General features: G+C 36.8%; 1 protein-coding gene across 6 annotated transcripts in view; it reads right to left on the bottom strand.

The window, feature by feature from the left end:
- Positions 1–24026, bottom strand: part of VNN1 (vanin 1) — a 64823-nt gene that overhangs the window by 15848 nt on the left and 24949 nt on the right. For all 6 annotated transcript variants that reach the window (XR_013338113.1, XM_077776138.1, XM_077776133.1 and 3 more), the window contains 2 exons: positions 11565–11814; positions 10154–10284 (listed from right to left, as the gene is read on the bottom strand). Coding sequence is in view for 5 of the 6 variants with exons in the window: in XM_077776138.1 (XP_077632264.1) it covers positions 10154–10284; positions 11565–11777 (344 nt within the window). In the remaining variant the exon portion in view is untranslated. The remainder of the gene's footprint in view (positions 1–10153; positions 10285–11564; positions 11815–24026) is intronic.

Here is a 24026-nt window from a genome sequence, read left to right as displayed (position 1 = left end):
GGCAGGTCTCTTCCTTTTTTGATAAAAACCCTCAAGAAAGTAGGGATTGAAGGATAATACCTCAAAATCTTAAAAGCCATATGTGAAAGACCTACCACTAATAGCATCCTCAATGAGGAAAAACTAAGAGCTTCTCCCCTAAGGCCTGGAACAGGACATGGATGTCCCCTCTCACCACTGTTATTCAACATAGTGTTGGAAGTCCTAGCCTCAGCAATCAGACAACACAAAGGAATAAAAGGCACCCAAATTGGCAAGGAGGAAGTCAGACTTTTACTTTTTGCAGATGACACGATACTATATATGGAAAACCCAAAAGATTCCACCAAAAAACCGCTAGACCTGATCCATGAATTTAGCAGTTGCAGAATATAAAATCAATGCACAGAAGTCATTTGCATTCCTATACGCCAATAATGAAGCAGCAGAAAGAGACATCAAGGAATTGGTCCAATTTACAATTGCACCAAAACCCATGAAATACCTAAAGGTAAAACAAACCAAAGAGTTGAAAAATCTATACTGAAAACTATAGAAAGCTTATGAAAGAAATTGAAGAATACACACACACAAAAGGAAAAGTATTCTGTGCTTATAGATTGAAAGAACAAATATTGTTAAAATGTCAATACTACCCAAAGCAATGTACGTATTCAAGGCAACTTCTTACTCAACACATTTCCAGAGGCAAGGGAAACAAAAGCATACATGAACTATTGGGATCTCATCAAGATAAAAAGCTTCTGCACTGTGAAGGAAATAATCAACAAACTGAAAGGCAACCAACGGAATGGGAGAAGATATTTGCAAATGACATATCAGATAAAGGGTTAGTATCCAAAATCTATAAAGAACTTATCAAACTCAACACCCAAAAACGAATAGTCCAGTGAAGAAATGGGCAAAAGACGTGACTAGATATTTTTCCAAAGAAGAAATCCAGATGGCTAACAGACACATGAAAATATGCTCAACATCACTAATCATTAGGGAAATACAAATGAAACCCACAATGAGACACCACCTCACATCTGTCAGAATGGCTAAAAATAACAACTCAGGCAACAACAGATGTTGTCAAGGATGTGGAAAAAGAGGATCTCTTTTGCACTGATAGTGGGAATGCAAACCGAGTGTAGCCACTCTGGAAAACAGTGTGGAGGTTCCTCAAAAAATTAAAAATTGAACTACCCTATGACCCAGCAATTGCACTACTAGGTATTTATCCAAAGGATACAGGTGTTTGTTTCAAAGGGGCACATGACCCCAATGTTTATAGCAGCGGTATCAACAATAGCCACAGTATGGAAAGTGCTCAAATGTCCATTGGCTGATGAATGGATAAAGAAGATGTGGTATATAGAATGGAGTATTCCTTGGCAATCAAAAAGAATGAAATCTTGCCATTTGCAACTACATGGACGGAACCACAGACTTTTATGCTAAGTGCATTTAGTCAGAGAAAGACAAATATCATATGGGTTCACTCATATGTGGAATTTAAGAAACAAAACAGATGAACATAAGGGAAGGGAAGTAAAAATAGAACTAAAACAGGGAGGAAGACAAGCCGTAAGAGACTCTTTAATACAGAGAACAAACTGAGGGTTGCTGTTAGAGTGCTGGGTGAGGGGGTATGGGCTAAATGGGTAACGGGCATTAAGGAAGACACTTGGGATGAGCACTGGGTGTTATGCATAGAGGATGAATCACTAGAATCTACTCCCGAAATCATTATTGCACTATATGCTAACTAACTTGGAGGTAAATTAAACAATAAATAAATAAATAAATAAATAAATAAAAATTTTAAAAAAGGAATTAAAAAAGCTATATTACTTTTTGTCAAAAGCTTTTTCTGCATCTATTGAGAGGATCATGTGGTTCTTTTTTTTTTTTTCATTTATTACTGTGATGTATCACATTGATTTGCAGATATTGAACCAGCCTGCATCTCAGAAATAAATCCCACTCGATCGTGGTGAATAATTCTTTTAATGTATTGTTTGATGTGGTTTGCTAGTACCTTGTTGAGAATTTTTGCTTATATATTCATGAAAAAATGGTGATGGGGTCTTTATCTGGTTTTGGAATCAAGGTAATGCTAGCCTCGTAGAATGAGTTTGGAAGTTTTCTTTCTGTTTCTATTTTTTGGGACAGCTTCAAAAGAATAGGTGTTAGTTCTTCTTTAAATGTTTCATAGAATTCCCTTGGAAAGCCATCCAGCCATAGACTTTTGTTTTGGGAGATTTTTGATTACTGATTCCCTTTCTTTACTGGTTATGGATCTTTTCAAATTTTCTATTTTTCCCTGTTTCAGTTTTGGCAGTTTATGTTTCTAGAAATTTGTCCATTTCTTCCAGATTGCCCAATTTCTTGGCATATAATTGTTCATGACATTCTATTATTATTGTTTGCATTCCTGTGGTGTTGGTTGTGATCTCTTCTCTTTCATTCATGATTTTATTAATTTGGGTCCTTTCTTTTTTCTTTCTGATCAATCTGGCTAGAGGGTTATCAATTTTGTTAATTCTTTCAAAGAATCAGCTCCTGGTTTCATTGATCTGTTCCACTGTTTTTTTTATTTTTTTCAATATCATTGATTTCTGCTATAATCTTTACTATTTTCCTTCTTCTGCTGGTTTTGGGCTTAATTTGCCCTTCTTTTTCCAAATCTTTTAGGTGTAAGGTTAGGTTGTGTATTTGAGACCTTTATTCCTTGTTCAGGAAGGCATGGATTGCTATGTACTTCCCTCTTATGACCATCTTTGCTGCATCCCATAGGTTTTGGGCTGTCATGTTTTCATTTTCATTGGCTTCCATGTACTTGTAAATTCTTCTTTCATTTATTGGTTAACCCATTCATTCTTTAGTAGGCTGTTCTTTAATCTCCAAGTATGCAAGGTCTTTCCAAATTTTTTCTTGTGGTTGATTTCAAGTTTCATAGTGTTATGATTTGAAAATATGCAAGGTATAATCTCAATCTTTTGGTACTTGTTGAGGGATGATTTGTGTCCCAGTAAGTGATCTATTCTGGAGAATGTTCCATGTGCACTTGAGAAGAATGTATATTCTGCTGCTTTAGGATGAAATGTTCTCAATATACCTGTTAAGTCCACCTGGTCCAGTGTGTTATTCAAAGCCATTGTTTCCTTGTTGATTTTCTGTTTATATGATCTGTCCATTGCTGTAAGTGGGGTGTTGAAGTCCACTACTATTATAGGATTATTATCAATGAGTTTCTTTGTGATTAATTGATTTATATATTTGGGTGCTCCATATTGGAGGCATAAATCTTTGCAATTGTTGTATTTTCTTGGTGGATAGACCCCTTAATTATGATATGATACTTTTCTTCATCTCTGGTTAAAATATTTATATTAATATCTAGTTTGTCTGATATAAGTGTGGCTACTCCAGCTTTCTTTTCTTTTGATGACCATTACCATGATAGATGGTTCTTTATCCCCTCACTTTCAATCTGCAGGTGTCTTTAGGTCTATAATGAGTCTTGTAAGCAATATATGTCTTTCGATTGGAACGTTTAGTCCATTGACCTTTAGAGTGAGTACTGAAAGATATGGATTTAGCGCCATTGTGTTCCCTGTAGCACTGGTGTTTCTGGTGATGTTCTCTGATCCTTTCTAGTCTTTGTTGCTTTTGGTCTTTTTTGTTTGGTTTGGTCTTTTCTCCACCTATAGAGTTCCCCTTAAAATTTCTTGCAGGGCTGGTTTAGTGATCACAAACTCTTTTTAGTTTTTGTTTATCTGGGAAACTCTTTATCTCTCCTATTTTGAATGACAGGATTGCTGGATAAAGAATTCTTGGCTGCATATATCCTGCAGCACATTGAATATATCCTGTCACTCCTTTCTGGCCTGCACAGTTTCTGTGGATAGGTTTTTTGTGCACCTGATCTATCTTCCTTTATAGGTTTAAGACGTTTTTTCCCTTGCTGCTTTCATAATTCTTTCCTTGTCTGTGTATTTGGCGAATTTGACTACAATATGCCTTGATGATGGTTGATTTTCATTGAATCTAATGGGAGTTCTCTGTGCTTCTTGGATTTTGATTTCTGTGACCTTCCTCAGATTAGAAAAGTTTTCCACTATAATTTGATCACATAAGTCTTCTACCTCTTTTTCTCTCTCTTCATCTCTGATGATTTGTATGTTATTCCTTATTGATAAGTCACTGAGTTTTCTAATTGTATCATGATCTTTTGCCTTTCCCTTTTTTTCTTTTACATTCTCCTCCATAATTTTATCTTCTTTACTGCGGATTCGCTGCTCTGCTTCATCCATCCTTGCCATCAATGGCATTCATTCGAAATTGCATCTTGGTTATAGCATTTTTAATCTCATTCCAAAAAGATTTTATTTCTTTTATCTCTGCAGACAGGGATTCTATGCTTTCTTCAAAAGCAACTGATATTCCTATTATTGTGGCTCTAAATTCTAGTTCAGACATCTTGCTTACATCTGTATTGACTAAGCCCCTGGCTGTCATTTATTCCTGTTCTTTCTTGGATGAATGCCTTCATTTTGTCATTTTGGAGGGGAAAAAATTAATAAAATTAAAATTAAAAAATTTAAAACAAAACAAAACAAAAAATCAAATAAAGGAAGCTATATCCTACGTGTGTTTTAGTCTGCTTGTTGGAAGAAGCTTGATATAATAGGGAAAAAAAAGGAAAGAAAAGGGGAAAAAGGTAAGAAAAAATTTAAAAATAATAAAATTATATAATAGAATAAAATGAAGTATAATAAATTTTTTAAAAATAAAAAATAATGTAAAAAAATAAAATTTTCTCTTTCTATATCCAAGGAAAGGATAAAAAGATAGAAAAAAAGAAAACAATTTAAGCAAGATCAGAAGCAAAGAAAAGGAATAAATAAATGAACCAGCAAACAAGATGAAACCTGAATGAAAGTACATTCCAGTTTCCCCTAGAACTGAAACTATGAAGCCTTCTAAGCAGGTGGAGTGATTTGGGATGGTCATCTAGGGGATGTGCTTGGAGGATGTAGTTGGGCAGGGCTTGGTGTAACGGCTCTGTTCTCAGAAACGGTGAGATCATGACCTGAGCTGAAGTCGGACGCTTAACTGACTGAGCCACCCAGGCACCCCAGTATTTTATTGTTTTTGATGCTTTGCAAATGAGACTGTTTTATTTCTTCTTTAAGATAGTTCATTGTTATTAAATAAAACCCTACTGATTTTTTGTACATTGATCTTATATCCTACAACTTTACTGAATTCATTTGTTAACTCTAATAGTTTTTGGTGAAGTCCTTAGGATTTTCTTTATGCAAGACTGTATGATCAGCAAACATCAAGAATTTGACTTCTTACTTTCCTATTTGGATGCCATTTATTTCCTTTTCTTGCCTAATTGCTCTGGCTAAGACTTCCAGTAATAATAAAATAGGAATATCGATATTATCTTTTCTTGATCTTAGAGGGAAAATTCAAACTTCATCACTGAGGATGATGTTAGCCATGGGCTTGCTACCAATGGTCTTCATTATGTTGAGATATATTCCTTTTTACACACTTTGTTGAAAGTTTCTAAAATGAAAATATGTTGAATTTTGTCAAATGCTTTTTCTGTATCTATTGAAATGATACGATTTTTATGTTTCATTCTATTAATGTGGTGTATCACATGTTTTGATTACATATATTGAAACATTCTTGCATCCCAGGGACAAATTCCACTTAATCATGGTTTATGATCCTCTCAATATGCCATCGAATTTGGTTTGCTAGTATTTTAGTAAGTATTTTTACATCTATATTCGTCAGGGATATTGACCTATAACTTTATTTTATTGTGGCATCTTTATCTAATTCTGGCATTAAGGTAATGTTGGTCTCATAAAAGACTGTTCTCTCCTCTTAATTTTTTTAGGTGAGTTTCAGATGGATTGGCATTAATTCTTCTTTAATAGTTTGATAGAATTTGACTGTAAGCCATCTGGTCCTGGGCTTTCCTTCATTGCGAGTTTTTTGATTACTGATCCAATATCCTTACTCATTATTAGTATGTTCAGATTTTCTATTTCTTCATGATTTGGTCTTGGTAGGTTTCCTGTTTCTATAAATCTATGCTAAGTTGTCCAATTTGTTGGCATTTAATTGTTCATAGTAGTCTCTTTCTTATGTTCTTTAGTATTTCTATGATTTCATGTGAACATAATGTCTCCTCTTTCATTTCTAAAAATACGACATGTTGAAGGAATTTGCATGTTATCCTTGTGCAAGGGCCGCAAGGTTTTGTGTTTTGCTAGATAAAAAAGAGTTCTGGAGGTGGATGATGGTAATGGTCGGATAAGAATATGAATAAACTTAATACCACTGACTGCACATTTAAAAATGGTTAAGATAGTAAACTTTATGCAAATAACATATCAGATAAAGGGCTAGTATCCAAAATCTATAAGGAACTCACCAAACTCCACACGTGAAAATAAAACAGTCCAGTGAAGAAATGTGCAGAAGACATGAAAAAACACTTCTCCAAAGAGAACATCCAGATGGCCAACAGACACATGAAATGATGCTCAACGTCACTCATCATCAGGGAAATACAAATCAAAACCACACTGAGATACCACATCACGCCGGTCAGTGGCTAAAATGAGCAAATCAGAGAACGCGAGATGCTGGTGAGGATGTGGAGAAAGGGGCACCCTCCTACACTGTTGGTAGGAATATAAACTGGTGCAGCCCCTCTGGAAAACAGTGTGGAGGTTCCTCAAAAAATTAACAATAGAACTCCCCTATGACCCAGCAGTAGCACTGCTAGGAATTTACCTGAGGGATACAGGAGTGCTGATGCATATGGGCACATGCACCCCAATGTTCATAGCAGCACTCTCAACAATAGCCAAATCATGGAAAGAGACTAAATGTCCATCAACTGATGAATGGATCAAGAAGATGTGGTTTATGTATACAATAGAATACTACATGACAATGTGAAAGAATGAAAACTGGCCATGTTTAGCAACATGGATGGAACTCAAGGGTGTTACGGTAAGTGAAATAAGTCAGGCAGAGAAAGACAGATACCATATATTTTCACTTATATGTGGAACAGGAAGCACTTAACAGAAGACCATGGGGGAGGAGAAGGGGAAAAAAATAGTTAAGGAGTGGGAGAGAGGCAAAACATAAGAGACACTTAAATACTGAGAATAAACGGAGGGTTGATGCAGGTGGGGGAGAGGAGAAAAGGGGTGATGGGCATGAAGGAGGCACTTGTTGGGATGATCACTGGGTGTTATATGGAAAACAACTTGACAATAAATTATAAAAGGAAAAAAGATAATAAACTTTATGTTATGTGTATTTTACCTCAATAAAAAATATTAGAAAAAAATAACCTTTTGGAGGTTACGAAAAGGGAAATCTTGTTCAAGGAAGTAGTCAATCTGGTTGGAGCAGAGGCATCTTTATGGAGGAAAAAGAAAGGGGAAATTTAAAAAGGTGCACTTGGGGTCATAAAAGATAGAGCTCAGCAAAAGAAGCTGAAAAGCTTACTTTAAATGTAATCAACAGAACGTTACCATTAAAGGTTTTGAGGATGGAAGTAACATGACCTGAATTATTTTTAAGATAATAGGGCATTAGGGTGTAGAATGTACTAGAATGGTGAGAGGCTAAATGTAGGGAATTTTAGGAAACTGTTGCAATAGTTCAGGTTAAAAGCAATAAGGGTTGGTCTAGACTGGTGCCAGACAGTATGCAGAACTGGAAATACTGGAACTTTTGTTAATGTTTGGTTTCCTTATTCTTTATCATGTTACCAATAGTTGTCCCAGTAAATCAATTAAAATGCAATCTTCAAAAGTGAGAACTCAGAATATATAACATAGAGACATATTTATTCTTTTTTTGGCACAATCTTTATATAACAAATGGTTAATACTAGGTTATTGAAGAGTAGCTGAGAGGGGCGCCTGGGTGGCTTAGCCGGTTGGGCGACCGACTTTCGCTTAGGTCATGATCTCGCGGTTCGTGGGTTCGAGCCCCGCATCGGGCTCTGTGCTGACTGCCAGCTCAGAGCCTGGAGCCTGTTTCAGTCTGTGACTCCCTCTCTCTCTGACCCTCCCCTGCTCACGCTGTCTCTCTCTCTCTCTCCTAGAAATAAATAAAAACATTAAAAAAAAATTTAAAAAAATAAAAATTTGAAGAGTAGCTGAGAAGGGTAAAATTACTGGTGAATGAACGGGAATTTGGTGCCATCTGCTGGCAATAGTAAAAGCTTTCTTTGAGTAGGAAATCTAGACAGATCTATAAACAAATTGGCACAATTAGTATGAGCAATTATCTACAAAACATATCCTTGAAAAAGACCAATAAGGATGAGAAGCCACATCAAAAATTATTGTTTTAATGCATTTATATAAAGAACGACTATTTGATAGTTGTTCTCCCTTGTTTGCTTCAATTAATGTCTGAACGAGATAGATGTAAACACAACACGTTGAATGACTTGAAACATATTTAGTCCAAGTCTTCTCAGATCTCCACAAATGGTAGATAGTACATTGAAACAGAGGCCTGGTGCCTGGGATTTCTTAAACAGTCCCAGTTACATGTTATATACAAGAAACTTCAGTTTCTTGTTACATGTTTCAGTTTCCAGTTACATGTTTCCCTCCTGACTATTAATCTTGAAAGTACATCATATATTCTACTATATGTAGATTTAAACTACATTTTTTGGACTGTTTGGTGTATCCAGGAAAGGCTCCAAAATGCTTTGTTAGAAAACACACCCATATGACCTGCTCCCTCAATTCTTCCAAGTCTCTGTTGAGATGTTACCATGAAGCCAACCGATGACCAAAAATTTAAGCCCCATGCTTGCTGCCATATTCACCAGCCTTGCTTTTGTTTTTCTCCATAACATTTATCTTTACTGCATGGCATAGATAAGTAGTGAGATAATAGATAACTAAATAGATATTATCTTTTTTTTCATTGACTATCTCCCCACACTATAATACACGCTCCAGGAAGACAGAGTGTTTTAATCTATTTTGTCCACTCTACTATCCAGAATAGTGCCTGTACATAATAAGTACGCCCACACAAAGTTGAATAAATGAATGAAGGCAAGGAATGGAGATGTCATTAGTTGACGGACAAAAGGAAGGGCAACCAGATTTCCTGAAATGGAATGTATGGAAGGGTCTTCTGGGGATTTCCAAGAGGCCCTTGGAAATGTGGTTCTGGGAAAAGGTCATTCAGAACAAGTAAAGTCAATACCTAATGGAAGTGACCACAGAGTGCTTACCCCTTAAAAGCTGAAAATCTAGCATTGAATCATGATGATACAATAAAATATGAAGAAAGTAGATCATTAAGAATAAATAATACTGAACTTTGTCAAAATCAGGGTATCTCTATAAACAGTTACAGTAATTAGTTTGCATGGTTTTGAGAGCATTTCCAAAACAGGAGTTCCTAATGATGTTGGCAACTTGCCTTTGGAAAGAAGTGAGTTAACAGAGATACTTCTCTTAGATATAGAAGGTATTGCTTTGCTTACACTAAAAAAAAATAGTGCTACTTTCATCATACGTCATATTTCGTTAGTCTACCCCCGAATTAAACCACTCACACAGCTCAATGACACCAGTAATTAACTTAAGCTTTCAGGATTTCACTCACATTAACCTCCTTTAGCTATCTTATTAATGTAAAAGGGAAATTTTCTATCTTAAACTAGCATGTGACACTTTTACCATTTTCTCAGTTTTCAAATTACAGTGCCCATATGGGGAAACAGTATTTTGTTCACTGGCAAAAAGTCAGAGCCTAGAGTTTGATTCTGGTTCTCCCACTAACCAACTACCTTTGTAAACCATAAGTAATTTACACTATTGTCTCTCCAGATTCATTACTTCAAGGAAAATATATTCACACTCAAGTCGGTGGTTTCTATGGGACCTTCCAACACTGATCTCGGTGATTTCACAATTCATATTCACTTCCCTGGTAAATGTATCCAGAGCAGATGAAAAATAATAAAATCACCTTGAACTTCAAGTTGATAGTGAATCTTATGCATAAATCTTCTACAAAGTTCTCCCAGGTAACAATTCATGATTGAATTGTCTGCCATCTGTTTCTTTACCTGTTGGGATTATTACAAGGGATCCAGTTCACCTCAGGGTCTGGGATATCCTCCAAGTATGGGTAGATAGTTTCCCTGGTAAAATTCCAGCCATAGATACCATCTTCCGGAGTCACAATAATATGTGCACCCTGTGAAAAATGTACCTTAATTAAAAATTTCTCAATTAAGGAAATGTTCCAAGAGAAGTCTGGAAGATGACCTGAGCAACTGAGTGGATGAGAAACCAGGCTTTTTTTTCTTTCTTTCAATCTTAATCCTTTGTTTTCTCTATTTTTATAATTTGTTTTCTCAGCCCAGCCATATTTATTGTCTAATCCCACTGTTGCCATTTCTAGACAACTTTCTCGTTCTTCCATAAACATTAATAGCTTTACATGTTTACCACCCACAGCAGTTAATTGTAAATCCAGCTCTTTTCAAAATCACTTCCCTTCTCTGGACTTCAGTCAGATGTTGTGTCTGAGTGTCACCGGATTGATTTATACTCAGAGTCTTGGTTTTTACTTCCTCCTCCATTCCAGCCTTCCCTGCTCCGTATCCTGCAAAAGTGAGTCAGGTTTCTCAGAAGGAGGGCACTCAGACACTGGTCACCTGAAGTGTGCCAAGCCCAGAGGGACACCCCGCACAAACCAGGGCACCTTCAGATGGGAGAGTCATCCTGAAAGTTGCTGCAGCCTTTAAGAAAATGGCTGCACTAAAGGTGCAAAAGAACCTCAGAATTCTTAATAACCTTTATAATTTGTGCATGTATAAGAATGCGTATTGATGTAAATGTAAGATGTAATGTGTAATTTATACATAGATATTCATGACTCACTCTACATATCCCTCCTCTACACCTGATCTACGAATATCTTATTTAAACCATACCGTTCAAACCACACACTGAAACCTAACCCTTCATTGAACTCAAGGACTTACTATTCATTAACATATATACTTTTACCTTGTAATTAGAATGAAGTATGAAGTACATGATGCATATTAAATAATTTGCAACTTATTAACTTTAGTTTGGTGTGATGAACTAATCTGAAAACCTGCACACGCTTAAGAGCACAAAAGTGTACCAAGGCTGCTAATACTGTAAGGCACAGCGCCCAGTCCTGACTCCTTCGTGTGCGGCAAAGGGACAGGAGCAAAGTTGTGGAATTCACAGCAAGTTCCTTAAAGGTCTGCCGCGACTTAATGATGATGAAGCCATTCTTTTCTTAACTTTGTCTCACTCAGGGAAGCATAATAGTATCCTGGCTGTAATAACTCTGAGAAGGAGGGAGGACTCTGATTGTAGAGCAAAAGTTGTTGGCTTCCCCGAGACATATATCATCCAAAAGTATAACTGAACTTGACAGTGACCCTGTCCCCACTCTTCCTCTACATGGAATCTAGCACAGTTGAGAGATGGTACCTGTTTTGCTGCTGAAGTGATCGCTGTCTCCAAAAGATCCAGATTTTGGTTCATTAATGCCAATGCCTCTTCATGGGACACTGGTATTACAGCAGTGTTAGGCAGTATCACCGCATGCTCATAGACAGCTGCAATAAAGGTATCCAGGGAGCTGACTTTTAAGACACAGGAAACTAAAATTGCCACAAAAGCCAGCAACTGAGAAGTAATCATGCTGAAGTCCAATGACTGCTGATAAACAGAGCAAGTCCTGATATGTGTAGAGAGAAAACACAATAAATAAGTCATGTGAGTCCCAGGACCTAGTCCCTTAAAAGCAAATTACAAAATCTACTATAAGCAATACTTACGGTTTTACATCCTAGACAGAGATGTAAACAAATCTTAACACAGAATTCTTATTGAAGAGATTTGTGAGGATCTAATAAGGAAATATATGTTTCCTTGTCATAACAAATGACCAGAAACTGGGCAACAACAGAAACTTAACACTCTCACAGTTCTGGAGGCAAGAAGTTTCCGAGGAAAACAGAGCTGGTTCCTCCTGAGGGTGACAAGGGAAGACAAGGTGTCTCTCTGTGTAGACGGCTATCTTCTCCCTGTGTCTACACATGATATTCTCCCCATGCACACATCTGAGTCCAAATTTCCCCTTTTGATGAGGACATCAGTCATTAGATTTAGTGCCCACCTTACTCCATAATGACCTCATCTTAATGTATATCTGAAACAATCTTACTTCCAAATGAGGCCATATTCTAAGGTGCAGGTGGTTGGAGCCATAACTAGTATGATCATGTTAACTGTCATTGACTAATTGCCAGGTGCTCTGGCAAATAACCAAGGCAGGCAGTTTTCCTACTCTTTAGACAAAGAGACAATAAATCTATGAGGAATTGACAGAACAAAGAAAACTTAACTTCGGGGGCTTCAATTAGCAAGGGCTTCCAAAGAGAATCTGGGCTGGAGTCGTAAATTAAATAAAAAGTAACAAGAGTTGTTTATAGAGTCTTTATGGCTCTAAATTTCCTATCTTTGATATGAAGGATCTCTCTGCCTTCTGGTACAGAGAGGCTACATTTCAAACGGGAAATTTATTTCTTGTTTTCTGGAGATAAAGATGGGGGGTTGTCTGAGTTGGTTCTATTTTGTTTTGTTTGCATAGGTTGTTTCTTAAGTCACTTTTACTTAAAATAATAAATATGGGGCGCCTGGGTGGCTCAGTCTGTTGAGCATCCGACTTCGGCTCAGGTCATGATCTCATGGTTGGTGAGTTTGATCCCCGAGTCAGGCTCTGTGCTGACAGCTCAGAACCTGGCATTTGCTTTGGATTCTGTGTCTCCCTCTCTCTCTGCCTCTCCCCTGCTCTCACTGTCTCTGTCTCTCTCTCTCAAAAATAAATAAACTAAATAAATAACTAAAATAATCAATATGCCAGGAGAAATAGGTGGTGGACATTGTGAAGAACACTTGTTGGGATGAGCACTGGGTGTTGTACGTAAGCGATGAACCATGAGAATCTACCCCAAACACCAAGAGCACACTTTACACACCATATGTTAGCCAATTTGACAATAAATTATAATTAATTAAACTGGGAAAAATTTTAAACAATAAATAAAATAATCATTATGCCAAAGTAGTCATATTTTGGGGTGGTCTGTTCTTGGCCCCTACAGTTTCCTCCTCTGAAACTTCCCTAAAAGTGTCATACATTCAAAGTTGAGCTGGCAGATTGCTTTATCTCATTAAACAGTCTTTCAGTTCTGACAATGGGCTAGTTTAATTAAATGAACTTTAGAAGGCCGTGATGCTTATGTGTTTTCAAAGCTAAGCCTATGGTTCAATAATCATGTAGTAAATAAGAGGCATTTTTATGGAAACAAAAGAAAAATAATGGTTAAGATTAGATAAATCATAAAACTGATTTTGAGTTCTGAGCATAGCCAGTTAAAAAGATTTCTAGATGGCAGGCTAAAAGCATCTTCAAATACGGTTAGGGCAGGCAGGGACAATTTGGCAGACTCCTTTGTACATCAAGTGTCTCTGGTGACCTTTCTGAGGGACCCACAGAGTAACAGGTGTGAAGATTATCTATATATGAGCTGTCTGTGGTAGCTTCTCTGAAGTTTACATCAAGTTGTTTATATTTAGTTTATGAGGCTTCAGAAAAAGGAGAAATTTTATTTACAAAATGATTCCAAGTCAAAATGATGGGGAAAAACTGGTAATGTTAATTCAGAGTTGTAGCCAGACATTGAAGGAAACTAGAAAAAAAATAAAGATCTAGTCTCATTTGTGGGTTTTTTTTTTAAGTTTGTTTATTTTGAGAGAGACAGAGAAAAGAGCACAGGCAGCGAAGGGGCAGACAGATGAGGGGACAGAGGATCCAAAGCGGGATTCTGTGCTAACAGCATGGAGCCCGATGTGAGGTTTAAACTCACGAACCGGGAGATCATGACTTGAGCCGAAGTCAGATGCTTAACTGACTGAGCCAACCAAATTCCCCAAGGATCTAATATTATTTATAATGAACTGTTTTAGAATCTAATATCCACAAAGGTGTATTACTGAAACATAATTTTTCCTTTATAAGCACCCTGATTTTACCAAAGATAGTCAAATCAAGACTGATCTGTTTATAAAATAAACCTACTTAAAAAGAAACAACTTGGCCTGATTATTTATAAAAGTTCAGCAAGAATACCAATTTATCATATAGACTCTTTTAAATCTGCTTTGTTGGAACTTTTTATAAAGAATCTCTAGCTTGAACTTTTCATAGCCTCTCAAAGCCAGAAGCCAAGCCAAATATACGCCATCAGACTTTGCATTTAATATTTATAGATTTAGATTCATTCTTCTCTTCTTGAGATTCTCAAAATATCCTGAAGTTTCTGCACCTGCCAAGAAGTGACCTTCTTAACCGGTAAGGTTGCCGGCAATCCCATAAGTAAGGTATTGAGCTGTTTTCCCGAAGAGTTTTATTGGCTTCATATAATTAACCTTAGTTCCTTAAAGCTGTCTGGTCATATCTTAGTTTTTGCAGTTCTCCCTCAAATATAACATTCCAGTCAAAGCCTCAGTAATACAATGTTTTTAATTATGTTTTGTTACAAGAACAGATTCTTATTGACCTTAAGCAAATGGATACATTGCCATGAAAATATAAGAATATTCACTGAAAATTCTGAAGGGATCAGATAGAAAGAAAAGGTATACGTTTTAATTTGTTGAAAAGTTTTTTTTGTCAAATTGCTATAGGTCATAGTTAGCTTAAGAGAAAGTTTCCTTAAATCTGGAAAAGCAAAACCTTAAAAGATCAGCAATGTTTCAAACTGAAAAATTCATGAAAATTATAATCATCCTCAGTTCGTTTAGTCTTGTGATAGTAATTTTTGTTCTGATTGAATCCAGTTTTCCCACTAGCTCCAGAAATTCCTACCAGGTTTTGTTTTATCATCTTAAGGTTATTAAAAACCTGTACTCTGGGGCGCCTGGGTGACTCAGTCTATTAAACGTCCAGCTTCGGCTCAGGTCATGATCTCAAGGTCCATGAGTTCGAGCCCTGACAGCTAAGAAACTGGAGCCTGCTTTGGATTCTGTCTCCCTCTCTCTGCCCTTCCCCTGCTTAACTCTCTCTCTCTCTCTCTCTCTCAAAAGTAAACAAAGATATTTTTTGAAAATCTGTTTAAAGCTTTAAAAACAAACAAAAAAACCCAATAAACCTACACTCAGAGCTCTTTCCATGAGTCTCACTGTAGATAAAACACATGTGCAGGCAAATGTTGTAAAAGCATCTGAGAAAAAGTATAACTGTCCATAAATGATAAAAGACTTAAAAAATCCATGATTAAAGATCTGATTAGAATTCATTACTATGTAATGGGCAAGGCAATTTGGTTATTGTTGGTCACACATAACATTTTAAGGTAATTACATACCAGGACTTTTCAGATTTATAGGCATTTCATACAATTTCCAGAATACTGACTTTAGTAGTACATATCTACACAAATACAAGAGAGTTTAGTTTTATTTACTTGACAATATTTCCTGTGTAACTTAACATACCAAGCAAGCCTAATTAGTTTCATATCTCTCTTTTATGATGAAAACAGAATCATTGAAATATTCCAGAGGTCCTCTGGAACATTTCAATTAGCTTGTAGTCAGAAGACTTTATTTTACATTTTGATTTTGGGGGGTGCCTGGTTGGTTCAGTTGGAAGAGTGTGTGACTGGATCTCAGGGTAGTGAGTTCAAGCACCATGTTGGCTGTAGAGATAACTTAAAAATAAAATCTTTAGAGGAGAGGCAAGATGGAGGAGAAGTAGGGAGCTCCGTACATTTCACTCACCCCCATCTCTCAAACGGAGAAGGCCTGAAGCCATAGGAACCCTTACAGAATCCAGGAGTTTCAGAGGAAAAGGAGACAGAGTCCACTGAGAAAACCTTATAGCAGCTACTCAAGAAACAAGCCAAAGTACACATGGTAGAGAATTCCAAATACCACTACGAGTAGGGAAATAAAATAACCAAGGTCTCAACAAGAGACCAAGAGACACCATTCAGAAAACACTTCCTGAACGGACAGACTCTGGACAGTCAAAGAGCCTTCTTTGGTACAGCAGCACTCGCAGGTGCAAAGTGCATAACAAGCTTCTAAAACTAATAAGAGATAGAAAGCTAACCAAAATGACGGAACAGAAAAACTCTCCTCCAAAGAAATTCCAGGAAGAAATGACAGCTAAAGAACTGCTCAAAACAGATATAAGCAACATAACTGAACAAGAATTTAAAACAATAGTCATAAAATTAATCAATGGGCTTGAAAAAGGCATGGGAGACATCACAGAAACTATTGCTACAAAGACTATGGAGCTTAAAAATAGTTGTGATGAATTTTTAAAAATGCTATAAATGAGATGCATAATAAAATGGAAGCATCCAATGCACAGATTGAAGAGGCAGAAAGGAGAATAAGTGATTTAGAAGACACAATTATAGAAAAACAGGAAACTGAGAAAAAGAGAGATAAGCTGATCCAGGAACATGAAAGGAGAGTTCGAGAGCTCAGCGATACAATCAAATGGAAAAATATCCGTATCATAGGAATTCCAGAAGAGGAAGAGAGGGAAAGTCACTGAAGGAGTCCTCAAACAAATTATAGCAGAGAACTTCCCCAATCTGGGGAAGGAAACAGACATTGAAATCCAAGAGGCACAGAGAACTCCCCTCAGATGTAACTTGAATCGATCTTCTGCACAACATATCATAGTGAAGCTGGCAAAATATAAGGACAAAGAGAGAATTCTGAAAGGAGCTAGGGATAAAAGGGCCCTAACATACAAAGGGAGACCTATCAGATTGGTGACAGACCTATCTGCTGAAACTTGTCAGGCCAGAAAAGAATGGCAGGAAACATGCAATGTGATGAACAGAAAAAATATGCAGCCAAGAATCCTCTATCCAGCAAGCCTGTCATTCAGAATAGAAGGAGAGATAAAAGTTTCCAAATAAACAAAAATTGAAAGAATTCGTCACTACTAAACCAGCCCTACAAGAAATCCTGAGGGGGACTCTATGAGGGAAATGTTACAAGGAACGCAAGGTACCAGAGACACCACCATAAGCATGAATCCTACAGAAGACACAATGACTCTAAGCCTGTATTTTTCAATAATAACACTGAATGTAAATGGACTAAATGCTCCAATCAAAAGATATAGGATAGTAGAATGGATAAAAAAACAAAATCCATTTATTTTCTGTCTATAAGAAACTCATTATAGAACTGAGGTCACCTCAGATTGAAAGTAAAGGGATGGAGAAATATCTATCATGCTACTGGAAGTCAAAAGAAAGCTGGAGTAGCTATACTTATATCAGACAAACTGGACTTATAGTAAAGGCAGTAACAAGGGATGCAGAAGGGCATTATATAATAATTACAGGGTCTATCTGTAGGACGAGCTAACAATTATAAATGTCTACGCACCGAATACAGATGCACCTAAATACAGAAAACAATCACAAACAGAAACAATCTTATGGATAAGAATGTGCTAATAGCAGGGGACTTTAATATCCCACATATAGCATTGGATAGATCAACTAGACAGAAAATCAATAAAGAAACAATGGACTTGAATGACACATTGGACCAGATGGATTTGACAGATATATTTAGAACTCTATATCCTGAGGCCATGGAATTCACTTTCTTCTCAAGTGTGCATAGCACATTCTCCAAGGTAGATCACATACTGGGACATAAAGCAGCCCTCAATATAATAAAAGGATTGAGATCATACCATGCACACTTTCAGATCACAATGCTATGAAACTTGAAATCAATCACAGGAAGAAGCCTGGTAAACCTCCAAAAACATGGAGGTTAAAGAACAACCTACTAAAGAACAAATGTGCCAATCAGGCATTGGAGAAGAAATTTAAAGATATATGGAAACAAATGAAAATGAAAATACAACAATACAAGCTCTATGGAATGTGGCAAAGGCAGTTCTAAGAGGAAAGTACATTGCACTCCAGGCCTATTTCAAGAAATTAGAAAAAGTGCAAAAACAAAATCTAACAGCTCACCTAAAGGAACTAAGAGAGCAACTAAAGCACCCCAAACCCAGTAGGAGAAATAATAAAGATCAGGGCAAAAATAAACAATATAGAATCCAAAAAAGAAACAGTTGAACAGATCAATGAAACAAAGAGTTGGTTTTTTGAAAAAATAAACAAAATTGACAAACTTCTAGCCAGGCTTCTCAAAAAGAAAAGAGAGAGCACTCAAATACAAAAAATCATCAATGAAAATGGACTTATTACACCCAACCCCTCATAAATACAAGCAACTATTAGGGAATACTATGAAAAATTATATGCCAACAAATTGGACAACTTAGAAGAAATGGATTATTCCTAAACACATACTCTCTACCAAAATTCACATGGGAAGAGATAGAAAATCTGAACAGACCCATAACTAGTTATCAAAAATCTCCCAACAAATAAGAGCCCAGGGCCAGTTGGCTTCCCTGGGTAATTCTACCAGAAATGTAAACAGAATTAATAACCATTCTTCTCAAGATATTCCAAAAAATAGAAATCAAAGGAAGACTTCTGGACTCATTTTACGAAGCCAGCATCACTTTGATTCCCAAGCCAGACAGAGATCCAGCAAAAAAAGAGAACTACAGGCCAATATCCTTGATGAATACAGATGCAAAAATCCTCAACAAGATACTTGCAAATCGAATCCAACAGCACATGAAAAGAATTATCCACCAAGATCAAGTGGGACTCATTCCTGGGGNAAACATTCCATTCTCATGGATTGGAAGAATAAATATAGTTAAAATGTCATTACCACTCAGAGCAGTCTACACATTCAATGCAATCCCAATCAAAATTACACCAGCATTCTTCTTAAAACTAGAACAAACTATCCTAAAATTTGCATGGAACCAGAAAAGACTCCCATAGTCAAAGTAATATTGAAGAAGAAAACCAAAATGGGAGGCATCACCATCCCAGACTTTAGCCTCTCCTACAAAGCTGTCATCATCAAGACAGTATGGTATTGGCACAAAAACAGACATATAAACCAATGGAATAGAATCGAGAACTCATAATTGGAACCACAAAAGTACGGCCAACTAATCTTTGAGAAAGCAGGAACGAGTATCCAGTGGAAAAAATACAGCCTCTTTAACAGATGGTGCTGGGAGAACTGGACAGCAACATGCAGAAGAATGAAACTAGATCATTTTCTCACACCATGCACAAAAATAAACTCAAAATGGATGAAGGACCAGAATGTGAGACAGGAAATCGTCAAAACCCTAGAGGAGAAATCCGGAAACAACCTCCTTGACCTCAACAGCAGNGGAGAGAGGGAGGGAGGCAAACCATGAGATACTCTTGAATGCTGAGAACAAACTGAGGGCTGATGGGGGAGGGGGGAGAGAAAGGTGGGTGATGTGTATGGAGGAGGGCACTTGTGGGGATGAGCACTGGGTGTTATGTTATATGGAAACTAAGTTGACAAGAAACTATTAAAAATAATAAATAAATAATATAAATTTTTAAAAAACAAAATATTTCAAAAAATGTTGATTTGGGGAAGCTCATCAAAAATATCATGAGTTCAAACAATTAATTAAAGAATGGTCACAGATCATAAAACTATTTAATTATCAATTGAACCAAAGTGACAATAAAAGATTTTAAAGGCAAATACAGAGGGTTACATAGTTGTAAACAAATCTTAGCTCTTTTAATATTAAGAAGACTCGGTTTTCTTGAATGATCAAAGATTTGATAAAGACAAACATACAATCTTTTTCTAGGCAGATTACATTAGAGGTAAGGAAAATTTCTTTACAATTTCTAATAAAAAGCGAACCAATCACCTAAGAAAGCTTTTTTTTAAGATTTTTTAAAAAATGTTTTATTTATTTCTGAGAGAGAGAGAGAGAGAGAGAGACAGCGTGAGCAGGAAAGGGTCAGAGAGAGAGGGAGACAAAGAATGTGAAACAGGCTCCAGGCTCTGAACTAGCTGTCAGCACAGAGCCCGTCACGGGGCTCAAACCCATGAACTGTGAGATCATGACCTGAGCCGAAGTCGGACACTCAACCGACTGAGCCACCCAGACGCCCAAAGAAAGCTTTTATAACAGAGAAAAAAACCAAATTCTTTTTTTCTTTCTATCAGTGTACTCTTCATATTAAAACTTATTCTTAAATAAATTCATTTATTTAACAAATAAAATCTTAGTCATTTATATATTTTTTTGAGTTTATATGAGAGAGAGAGAAAAAAAGAGAGCATGCAAGTGGGGGAGGCACAGAGAAAGAGGGAGAGAAAGAATCTCAGTCAGGCCCTATACTGTCAATGCCAAGCCTGACACTGGACTTGATCTCAGTTTGTGAGCTCATGACCTCAGCCAAAATCCAGAGTCTGACACTTAACCAACTGAGTCACCCAGGTACCCTCATTTTTAGCAGCTTTAATCACATACATTAATTACAAATCTTAACCCTTACACACTTCAATTTCTAGTGAAAACTAAGTAGTAAAAAATGTGAATTGTCTGTTTCTCCAGCATTTTTAAATTTTTTTAAATGTTTATTGTTTACTTTTTGAGAGAGAGAGAGAGGGAGAGAGGGAGAATCTGAAGCAGGCTATAGGCTCTAAGCTGTCAGCGCAGAGCCTGATGTGAGGCTCAAACTCATGAACTGTGAGATCATGACCTTAGTCAAAATCAGAGGCTCAACCAAGTGAGCCACCCAGGCAGCTCACTCCACCAATTTTTTAAAAAAAAATTTTTAATGTTTTATTTATTTCTGAGGGAGAGAGAGAGAGAGACAGCATGAGCAGGGGAGGATCAGAGAGAGAGGGAGATACAGAACCTGAAACAGGCTCCAGACTCTGAGCTGGCAGTCAGCACAGAGCCCGTCGCGGGTCTCGAACCCAAGAACCGTGATATCATGACCTGAGCCGAAGTCGGACGCTTAACCGACTGAGCCACCCAGGCGCTCCCAGCATTTTTTAGATTGGCAAATTTCTGAATATATTTTATAGCTTCTAGAAACATGTGCTTCTTCATAGTACAATCTTTTAACAAAGCACAAAACATGTTTACTAACAGACCCAAATTTATTTTTAGTTTCTCTGTAATAAGGAAACTATAAGTAGATAAACCTATGTTTACTATTTAATGTTTATTATTTTATCTCATTTGGAAATAAGCCAGATATTCAATGAATTCAACCTAACTTATCAGTGAGCAAAACTTCAAGGTTTCAACTTGCAAAAAAGATTTGGGGAAACTACTTTAAAAGTTTACCTACAAACCTTTTAAAATTCATATCCATTCAATTTACTTGTTCTTAACAATTATGCTTAGATGACCCATAAAAACTATATGAGACATGGAAGTCTTCCCAAGCTAAATTTTTTAAACATTTTACAACAGAGATAGTATCCACTTATTTGACTTGAACTAAACTGAGGCAGAATAAAAGTTTATTTTAATGGTGATAATTTTAAAGACAAGTCTATTTTAATTAAACCAACAACCTTAAATTCCCTTTAACACTGAATACTTTCCCAGATCATACGAACTTGAAAATAAGTGCTTGCCTTTAAACCAACTAAATAGGGCTCTTTTACAAGTTAATTTTAGTAATACCATCCAGATGTAGAAAAATATCTCACCCTTACAACATAAGTATTGTTAAAAAGAAAACCACAGGCTTAAAACGGAATTACTTAGGTTAAAGCTTCAAGTCAGTAAACCAAGACTTAATACCTAAACTAACTGCAGTTTCAATTCCCCAAGAATGCAACCTTTTAACCAGTCAGCATGGAATTTTCTGGTCAGCACAAGAAGTTTATTGACAGACTCCTTCCATTTCCCTTAGGAGGGCAACATTGCCTACGACAATGGATTCTTTGCTAATAATTATCTCTTTCCACTCCATCCCTGCTTTCAAAAGCAGTTCCTTTTGTCTCCAAAGGCACTTTGGAGTTCCTTTCTACTGGTTAGGTGGGATGCTGCCCAATTCATGAATTAATGAATAAAGCCAATTAGATCTTGAAAATTTACCCTGTTGGATTTTTGTTATTTAACAATACGAACATATATGCAAACATACTTACAGATATAAACAAGGATCTTAGAGTTTTTGTTTTGTGGCAAGAACATTATAGGCCTGATTTTTATATACCTTTTCTCTCTCTCTCTTTTACTTCCTTCTGATGAGAAACATGTTTTTAGACTTTGTATTTCAAAGAATGGCCTTTAGGTAGAAAATTTATATCACAAAGGCATAGAGAAAGTATCCAAATTTTCTCTGAGGTGGACTTTTGGGGACATACTGACCTATTATCAGAGATGCTTGAGCCTGGGCATAAGAGCCATTTTAGTAGTTTGTATTTTTAAAAGACTTCCCTTCTCTGCCTTTTTCCTTCAGTCTCAGGCAAGTGTGGGCTGTGTTTACATTTCAACGATATGATAAAAATTGATAATTTTAAGGGATAGAGAAAGAATGCAAGTTTGTTTTCATTTTGTTTTTTTAAAGAAATGTGGGCTAAATGCTTTTTAAAAATTTGTTTCTTTTCTTAGGACAATTTTGCTCCAATATCCTGATCTCTTATAATATCTATAAGCATTTTGAGAGAAATAGGCAAGATTCTGAGATTGGTAAAGATAGGTGGGCTTTGACTTGTTTGTAGAGTTGCATTTCTAGATTTGTAGAGACTTGTAAGATAAAGACACTTGTTTTTATTCCCCCAGAGATTTGGATTGCACCCTCAATATCAAGGGATTGACCTGCCTTGAGTGAGAAAGACAGTGCGAATAATCGAGGGGCAGGGAGAGAGAAGGAGAGAGAGAAAGAGAGAGAGAGAAAGAGAAGGAGAGGGAGAATCCCATGAGGGGCAGAGAGAGAAGGAGAAGAGAGAGAGGGAGAGAAGCTGGGCTCACCTGAAGCAGGACTAGAACTCAGGAACTGTGAGATCATACTCTGAGCCAAAGTTAGATGCTTAACTGATTGAGCCACCCAGGTGCCCATCCAGCTTTTTTAACTAAACTCTATTTATATCAGGGAGATGTTTAACTAAAACATCTACTATTCATTTACTATAAAAATCAAGTTTATGCCTTTGTAAACTCTGTATAAAGTATTTTCTNAAGAGAGAGAGGGAGAGAAGCTGGGCTCACCTGAAGCAGGACTAGAACTCAGGAACTGTGAGATCATACTCTGAGCCAAAGTTAGATGCTTAACTGATTGAGCCACCCAGGTGCCCATCCAGCTTTTTTAACTAAACTCTATTTATATCAGGGAGATGTTTAACTAAAACATCTACTATTCATTTACTATAAAAATCAAAAGTTTATGCCTTTGTAAACTCTGTATAAAGTATTTTCAGTACATAATTTAACCTTGAGCTTTTATCATTATATTAAGCCTTGACAATCAGCCTTCCACTGATTAATTGAAGGAGGTCCTAGAAGAAATTTTGGTCATCTGCTTCCTCTGTGAAGAGGGGCAGAGTTCCAGGGAGGCCTTCTGGCATGACTAATCACTAACTACTGTATGTAACCATGAGCTGAAAGAAACTTCCCTTCACAACCAACCAAGTTCTCTGTGACTGGGGTTGTGACTAGCCATTAAGCTACTTCCTTTAAATTTGGTAGGATCTTTTCTTTTAAATATCTGTAGGCTTCATGCCCAGTGTGGAGCCCAATGCAGGGCTTGAACTCATGACCCTGGGATCAAGACCTGAGCTGAGATCAAGAGTCAGATGCTTCACCGACTTAACAGGCAACCCAGTAGGGTCTTTTGCAAGTGAAGGGAAAGAGGCATTATAACTTAAAACATCTGCTGCTGTTCAAGGGACAGGAGTTCTCTGTTTGTTGGGGGCAGGTTTGGGGTGGGG

This window comes from Crocuta crocuta, unplaced genomic scaffold, assembly GCF_008692635.1.
Source record: "Crocuta crocuta isolate KB4526 unplaced genomic scaffold, BGI_CrCroc_1.0 scaffold25, whole genome shotgun sequence".
NCBI classification, from domain to species: Eukaryota; Metazoa; Chordata; class Mammalia; order Carnivora; family Hyaenidae; genus Crocuta; species Crocuta crocuta.
Note: the sequence above shows the minus strand (reverse complement) of the source record. Positions and strands in the feature narration are given on the sequence as shown.